We start from the raw sequence: 8793 nt of genomic DNA, 5'->3' as shown, positions 1-8793 counted from the left end.
CCCAACCCAAAGTCCACTCAGCAAACCAAATGTCTGATGTCCGACACGTCTGAACAATTTCGGAAGCAAAGTCGTTCAGATTTCGTTCCGATTTCTAAACGATTTTCCGGATAGGAAATAGTTCAGATTTTGTACCGATTTCGGAACGAATGTCGGAAAGAAATTTCCTTTCCGAATTTCCCAAGGATTTTCTTCAGATTTCGTTACGAAATCGGACAGAAATCGATCCGATGTCGCTAAGACATTTCGTTCCGAAATTATGTCAACCACTTCATACAACTTTCGTTAAGATATCGTTACGATTTCGGATCAGATATCGGACGTATCGTGCGAATTTTGTTCCGATTTCGTTACGATCTCGGTACGATTGGTTTGCTGGGCAGCTATTAACCCAATCGGTCCACATTAAGAAAAAAGTCGGGAAAATAACGTCAACAAATAGAAGCGACTTATTAAGATACATTAAAAAAGAATCCCCAAAAATACAAATTGTAATAAGGGGGGATAAGCGTGAGATCTGGAGAGACTGCCTCGTAATATTGGACTTCAGATAAACATCAAGAAGACTAAGGCCATGAGTATTAAAAACACCAGTAGGCCTATACTTCAAGGCCAATCAATTAAATTGTGAATTATGATCGATCTACTCCTTTGGAGTCCTCTCGTTTCATCCAGACATTGATTAGGTTCGAATATGGACTAAATAGGTCCACTCCTTCGGGTACGTCCCACAAAATTTGAAAAATTGTCGAAAAAGTCAAGTTAAAGGCATCGATGCACAATGTACGCTTATTGAGAGCAAGTGAGCGTAATGTAAATGCACATTGTGCATAGATGGTTTATGGGCATATCTCAAATAACTAAACACCAACTAAAGCGACTGATGAGCACAATAACTTACGAAATTGCACATCGTAAAATATCTGCCAAACGTACATCAAAAATTTCAAGAACTGTAACGTAACGACTATCTTCCTCACCAATGCACGATAGGGCCAATGACAGGTTTTCGAGGCAACACATCACTGGGGCAAGCTTGACCTTCCAAATTTTGTACAGATGTTTATAATGGGCTTAGAAACTAATATGCCAAATTTGGTTCATATCGGTTCATATATACATATAGCTGCCGTATATATGTTCGCCCGATTTCAAGCAATTGATGGACCAAACACGCAAATTCTGACCAATATTTATGCGATTTGGAAAATACAACGGAATTAGGACTACAAATAAGTTTGCCAAGTTATATTGAAATCGGTTCAGATTTTGATATTGCTCCCATATTTATTTTCGCCCGATTTTAGGTATTTGGTGCACCAATCCCGCTATGTATGTCCAATATTAATGAAATTTGAAATGTGTGACGGATTTTGGTCTAGAAACATTTTTGGCAAATCATATTCAAATCGGTTCAGAATTGGATATAGCTCCCATATATATGTTCGCCCGATTTCAGGAAAATGATTGACCAAGCATGCAAATTCCATCAAATTACAATAAAACTTGGAAAATGTTACGGAATTCGGATTACAAATAAGTTTGCCAAGTTATATTGAAATCGGTTCAGATATAGAAATAGCTCCCCTATATACATATGTTCAAATTTCATGGTTTTGTCTGTGGTTTGTTATAAGTTAATAAAAAAGGTTCCAAATTTAGTAAAAATCGGCTAAGATTCCGCCACAAAAACCAAAGTTTGCGATACCTTTGAAATTATATATTATTATTATTATATACGTCTATTAAATTTTTTCGAAATCCAATTGGTAACATTAATGGGTTTCCGATTATTCGCCAACCAAAACATAAAAATGTCCATATTTTTAAGTATTACAACATCTGACATCAGATTTTTATGAAAAGGCGCAGCTAATTTTTTTCACAAAATGATAGTACACATTAATACCTTTCACCACATATTTAATATCCTAGATCTACCTAGATCTCAAAAGTTATACTCCAGAGAACACATGGATAACAAAGCGAAATACTCCAAAAAAGACATAACATCTTAACTCAAAAATACATTTACCACACATAACATTTTTATTATTTCTTACATACTTATTTTTTATTCTTACATTTATAATTTTACATACCCATTGAAGAGCTTTCCATGTTTAAAAAATATAAAAATGTTAAAATGTTTTTTTTTTTTTTTTGGCGCCTAAAATGCTTTCACTACTTATTTATAATGAATGTCGGAAAATGATGCATAAGAAAATATGTCATCATTGCCAGATCAGTATGTCGCTATGTGATGTTACCAGATTGATTTATTTTTAGTGATTCAGAGTGTTGGCAATCGAAATCCGTTATTATTTTTTTCAAATTGCTCACTTCAAAAATTTACTTTTTGCCTCGAAAACCTGCTATTGGCCCAATCGTGCAATGGTCAGTTTAAGGGTTATTTGAGGATCATTTTGACTGGTATTGATGTTGTTTATGGGCTGTTCGAGGAGCCTTTTGAAAGCGATATGATATTTTTGTGAGAAGTTACATGCTGGCGTAATGACCCAAAAACCAAAAAAATATCGAAAGTAATGACTCACAAAATTAGATCCAGTTAACTGTTTAACTATGCGATCCATCCCTACAGGTACCTTTTAGGGTCACTCCTTGGATCGTGTTCAATAGCGGGTAGTCGTTGTGATCAAGAGTAGAACAATATATTTTTTGGTTATAATATATAAAATTGTTCTACAAACAAGGGAGGCTTCTCTTATATCAATGAGTACACCCCGATTCATATTAGCTCAATGATATGGGACCTACAGTTTATCGCCGAGTCCGAACGGCGTGTCTAAGACACCACTTTTGTAGAGAAGTTTAAGTTTATTTTTTGGTTTGGGGAATCTAATTCTTCCTGAGATTTGGGCCGCGAAATGTCCCAATATTTACACCCACTCCTAAAGGAGTTTGCTACAACTCTAGAATTTTATTCTCCATACTTCGCTCTGTAGTGTCTTTAATGTTCCATGAACTCTGCCCAAGTGGTATCCTTGCAGTATAAGAAGGATTATGTTTTTATACCCTCAGCCTTTAGGCTAAGAACGGCGTATAAACTTTGATATGACCAAAAATGTGCCTCATCGAAATAACGGTTTTAGACCCCAAGTATGTTTGGACGAAATTCGTTTCAGACAATTTGGAGTCGATTTAGCCATGTCCGTCCGTCTGTCTGTCTGGTTGGCTGGTGCGCACGATAACTCTCGAACGGATCAACCGATTCATACCAAATGTTGGGTATCCTAACATTTTTTGTAAACTTAGTTTAAGTTCGAAGATGGGCCATATCGGTCCACTCCTTCGAGTTCCTTCCCCACAAAAGTTGAAATTTTTTGTGTAAAATGGTGAGAACGATAACTCTTGAAGGAAGCAAGTCCAAACTTTGCACATCGTACTATTCCTTCGAGATATAGATCGTGTTTAAATATAGACTATTTTGGACCACTCCACACAAAGTTCGGGTAAAGTGAAGTTTAAGAGTACCTCTTGGATCGTTTTGAATTTTTTTCAGCAGGTTGTCCCTGCGGCTCCCTTCATAATGGTACAATCTCTGAGATAATAGCCTAAAAGCTCAAAGAAACCTTGACGGCACCAACTAAACTGGCAAATCCGCAAGATTACTCTCGAAGGGAAATTCTGATTTGTCCAAACTTTACACATCGTATTATTTCATCTAATCATGTAGCAGGTCGGAATATGGTACCTCCCACACAAAATTTGGGAAAAGTGCAATTTTTTTGCAAAACGTTTGGGAAGTACATAAGATAACCCTCCAAGGGAGAAAGCTATATTGCCCGAACATTGTATTATATCCTACAGCCTCGAATTGACTATTGACTACATAGGACCACTATTTCGGGTACATCCCACACAATGTTTGGAAAGAGAGCAGCTTAAGGGCTCGTCTTGTCGTTTATATATTTTTGGTAACATGTTCTGTATGCTATTGATTCTTTTCTTTGGGTCCGAGGCTGAGGGTTTATCTCAGTCGGCACAGCTGGCTGATACTTTCTTACTTGTTAGGTGCAGACTTTGGTGATTGGTCCTGTCAATGCACGCAGAGAAAAAATATTTTTCGCTTTTGTTGGAACAAAAATATCTGTTTTGGTTCCAAAAATGTATTTGTTTTGTTCAAACATTGTGATCCAAATCCAAAAATACCATCTTTTGTTCCAAACATAGAAAACAAAAACAACTTTCGAATTTCCGCAATATTGTAAAATCGTTAACAATACCGATTGTAGGAACTATCATAATCTAATTTTGTTTACAAAAAGTATTGTCAACCCAGAAAACTAGTCCAGAAATTTTTGATTTGAGTGTATATACTTCTCATATACACTTTTCACATAACTTGGATATACACAATACATGGTTTGCTGCATTGGCTGACAACAAAGACAAACAAAAAGCCACAAGCACCCACCACAACATTACGAATAATTAAACACCATAACAAACTCCGGTATAACACCAAACCTCAAAGCACAATGAAGATAGAAGAATGAAACAAAACAGAAACAAATAAAAACAAAAGTCTCATTGTTGGTATACATACGCACAAAAACAAAGATAAAGACATCATGTCATACAAACAAAACTCACCATAATTGTTTTTTTCAACACGGCATCGAATAGCGAGTGAAGAGAAAAAATTGTCGAAGAAAAGAGAGAACTATTGTCCAGTTGACAAAAACTATTTTTGGATTTAACAAAACCCAATTGTTGGAATCAAAATACTACATTTGGAATTTAACAATATCTTTACAATACATATTTTGCTCTTCGAATATTGTTGGATCAATCATATTTTTATACCCTCCACCATAGGATGGGGGTATATTAAGTTTGTCACTACGTTTGTAACTACTCGAAATAATCCCACAAAGTATATATATTCTTGATCAGCGTGCAATTCTACATCGATATAGCCATGTTCGTCCGTCTGTCCGTCTGTGGAAATCACTCTAGCGTCCGAACGGATTGACGTAGGTTGATGAAACTTTGGGAAAATATGTTATATTTACGTAGGACTTTTGGTATTGAAAGCGGGCTATGTAGGTCCACGCTTTCGTATAGCCCCCATACAAAATGACGCGTGACGCGTCGTCGTTTTAAGGAGTTTTTAAGATATTTGTCCCATTTTACCACCGAATTGGTTGTAATTTGGTATTTTGTGTCTCCAGAGGCCAAAAAATATTCCTACCAAAGTTTGGTTATATAGGTCCACGTTTTGGTATAGCCCCCATATAAGTCCCCATATAAAGTACGCGTCATTTTAGTATATTTTGAATGTATTAGACCCATTTGACCACAGAATTGGTTGTAATTTGGTATTTTGTGTCTCCAGAGGGCAAAAAACATTCCTACCAAAGTTGGGTTATATAGGTCCACGTTTTGGTATAGCCCCCATAAAAGGCACCATATAAAGTACGCGTCATTATACCCTACACCACTATGTGGGGAGGGTATTATAAGTTGGTTTTGGCCAAAAAGTTTGTAACGCATCGAAATAATGGTCGTAGACCCATACTTATATATACCAAAATGAATGTCTCGACGAGCTGAGTCGATCTGGCTATGTGTGTCCGTCCGTCCGTCTGTCCGTCTGTCCATCTAAACCTTGTAATCACGCTACAGGTCGCAATTTTGATCGGATCGTCTTCAAATTTTGGACGTTGATGAGGGTCCCAGAGGGGAAGAAGCCTGTTGATTTTGGTGATGGTCGGATAATATTCAGGGGTCGGAATGGGCAAAAAACTTATTTGCGGAAAAAGTCAACGTTTTATTTCAAAGCGAATATATCCGTATCTATAAGGGGTATATTAAAGGCAAAGCATGCTAATGAAAGCAGAAAATATCACCTTTACAGCGATGTATGGTAGGTTATCGTAGGTGGTCAAGCAACGAAGATATCGCAATAGTTGCTTATAGAACCCAACTTTTAATTTATTCGATTTTAATTCTAATGACGAATAACACAGCTTTTGTTGGATACTTTCCAAAAACAAAACCCTGCTATGAAAGTAGAAAATCCTGTTTTTACAATGATGCAAAGTAGGTTAGCGTAGGTGGCCAAATAACGGAGATATCACAATAGTCGGTAATACATCCCATTTTTTCACTTTTAAAAAAATCACGCTACAGGTCGTAATTTTGATCGGATCGTCACCATATTTTGGGTGTTGATGGGGGTCCCGCAGGGGAAAAAGCCTATTTATTTTGGTGATGGTCCGATAATATTTAGGGGTCGGAATGGGCAAAAAACTTTTTTGGAGAAAAAGACAATGTTTTTTCCAAACCGAATATCTCAGCTTCTGTAGGGGTATGCCAAAAGCAAAACCTACTAATGAAAGTAGAAAATATCGCCTTTGCAACGATGTAAAGTAGGTTGTTGTAGATGGTCAAACAACGAAGATATCGCAATAGCCACTAATAGAACACAACTTTTCATTTTTGCGATTTTAATAATAATGACGAATATGACAGCTTTGGTTTGGGACCTTCCAAAAACAAAGTCTGACGATGAAAGTAGAAAATCCCATCTTTACAATGATGCAAAGTAGGTTGGCGTAGGTGGCCAAATAACGGAGATATCGCAGTAGTCGTTAATACATCCCATTTTTACATTTCTTTGTAATCACGCTACACGTCGTAATTTTGATTGGATCGTCACGAAATTTTGGGTGTTAATGGGGGTCCCACAGAGGAATAAACCTATTGATTTTGGTAGTGGTCGGATATTATTCAGGGGTCGGAATGTGATGGTTGATGGTTGGCATACATCCCACTTTTCCATTTTTTATTTGAGTTATTCTGACGATGCACTTAAACGCGTTTCAATAAAATTGACCTGTATTAATGAAGACATTCAGAGCAAAGGCGCTAAGCTATCCCAATTTTAATATTTTGAATTTTACCAGTCAAAAGCTTATGCACAGGGGAAGTGGTGTAGGGTATCACATAGTCGGCCCCGACCCGACTATAGCCTTGGCTCATTTGTTTTAGTATATTTTGAACGTATTAGACCCATTTGACCGCGGAATTGGTTGGAATTTGGTACTTTATGTCTTCAGAGGCCAGAAAACATTCCTACCAAAGTTGGGTTATATAGGTCCACGTTTTGGTATAGCCCCCATAAAAGGCACCATATAAAGTACGCGTCATTTTAATATATTTCGGATGTATCCGACCCATTTGACCAAAGTGTCGGCTGTAACTTTGTATTTGTGTTTCCAGAGACTAAGAAACATTTCTACTATAAAATTTGTATATAGGTCCACGTGTTGATATAGCCCCCATAATACGATATCTCCCGATTTTCAATATTTTGAAGATTTTAGCCTCATTATCACACCGAGATGGCTGAAATTTGGTATTTAGTCTTCTTTAGGCTTATAAAACTTTCCCCCAGAAATTTTTAGGTATAGGTCCACGCCGTCATATAGCCCCCATAGAACGGTACCTTCCGGATTTCGGTTTTTTGAAGGTTGTGGTCACATTAATCCACCGAAATGGCTGAAATTTGTGGTGGAGGGTATAAAAAGTTCGGCCCGGCCGAACTTAACTCTTTTCTTACTTGTTTTCTCTGCGTGTGGAATAATTATGCCAACTGTGAATGATACCACCGTAAAAACGTCTACAATTTACAATAGAAACTTCGAGGAATTGTCACTAACAAAAATATATTTACTTTTAATCCTGGTCTGCCATTCCTGTTACTGTTTTTATCCAACAATTCATTTTAATTGTTGTTTTTTATTATTCACACTTTATTGACTTGCTTGCTTTGATTGACTTCTCCTTAACTAAGCATAACTGAGAATATCTAACTGATGTGAGTATTTACAGCCTTAAACATTAAAAAATAAGAAAGAAAACAATTATACAAAAAATGCTGCACTCTATAATATGGCATAAAATGATTGTGATGAAAGGATAAAATAACTGCTCTCTTCGTTCCGACAAATATAACTTGGTGATTACAACATTTTCCTCTCTGCGCCTGACCTCTTACTTCTTCTCTTGATAATTGGCTGGTGGATGAGCACGAATATATTCCAGAGAACGCAAAATTTCAGCTGGTATTGGTGGTGGTGTTGGCAAATGATCTCCCACAGGATGGAAACCTTCTTCGTCGGCAGTATAACTTAGAGCAATGTGTTCACCCTCCGGAGAGATGTAGTGGAAAGAACCAGTTGCGCCATGGGGGTTGCCCGCCTCTTGGGCCTGTATGCCATTTGAGGTTTCATAGGCATAGTGATAGTTACCCTCAGCATCGGGCGAGTCATTGATTAGACTTTGGATTTGGGCATCCTTGTTGATGTTATCACAGTAGACCAAGGCGGCCATTGAGATGAGGACTAGACAGAGAAACTAAAACAAAAGTGTTGGAATTATTTTATTCTTTAAAAATAAAACAAAGAAAAGGATTTATTGCAACCTACCACCTTCATATTTAAACTTTTTTGTTTGCTAATTTTCTATGCAAAAATCAAACCGGACCGTTGTTTGTTGGCTGCTGTGCAACTGCAACTGAGAACTGTGGAGTTTTCTTGGCCTTACAGAAGTTTTTATACGTTAATGTTGGCGTAGCTGGAATTTTTGCTTGACTTAATACGTTTTCTGGCTTTTTTAAGCCAAATTAAATCACCATTTGTCTGTCCGTCCATCCACCTAGTGGCAAGTTGATGCGTTCCAACGCACCATGAGTTGAGCTATTTGAATAATAAACTTGATTTTATTAATTCTTGCAAATAATTTGCACTGAGACGTAACAAT

The 8793-nt window shown here is 37.1% G+C and overlaps 1 protein-coding gene across 1 annotated transcript; it reads right to left on the bottom strand.

Moving 5' to 3' along the window:
- Positions 1 to 7916: 7916 nt before the first annotated feature.
- LOC141401955 (pupal cuticle protein Edg-78E-like) lies at positions 7917 to 8585 on the bottom strand. Its single transcript, XM_073982536.1, has 2 exons — positions 8460 to 8585; positions 7917 to 8388 (listed from the first exon to the last, which is right to left on the bottom strand). Exons 1-2 carry the CDS (start codon positions 8466 to 8468, stop codon positions 8026 to 8028), a joined length of 372 nt encoding a protein of 123 aa, XP_073838637.1. The 5' UTR covers positions 8469 to 8585; the 3' UTR covers positions 7917 to 8025.
- Positions 8586 to 8793: the final 208 nt, after the last annotated feature.

The sequence above is a fragment of the Musca autumnalis genome, unplaced genomic scaffold, assembly GCF_047663935.1.
Source record: "Musca autumnalis isolate F117 unplaced genomic scaffold, ASM4766393v1 scaffold_4, whole genome shotgun sequence".
NCBI classification, from domain to species: Eukaryota; Metazoa; Arthropoda; class Insecta; order Diptera; family Muscidae; genus Musca; species Musca autumnalis.
This window is presented reverse-complemented; position numbering and strand designations above follow the sequence as displayed.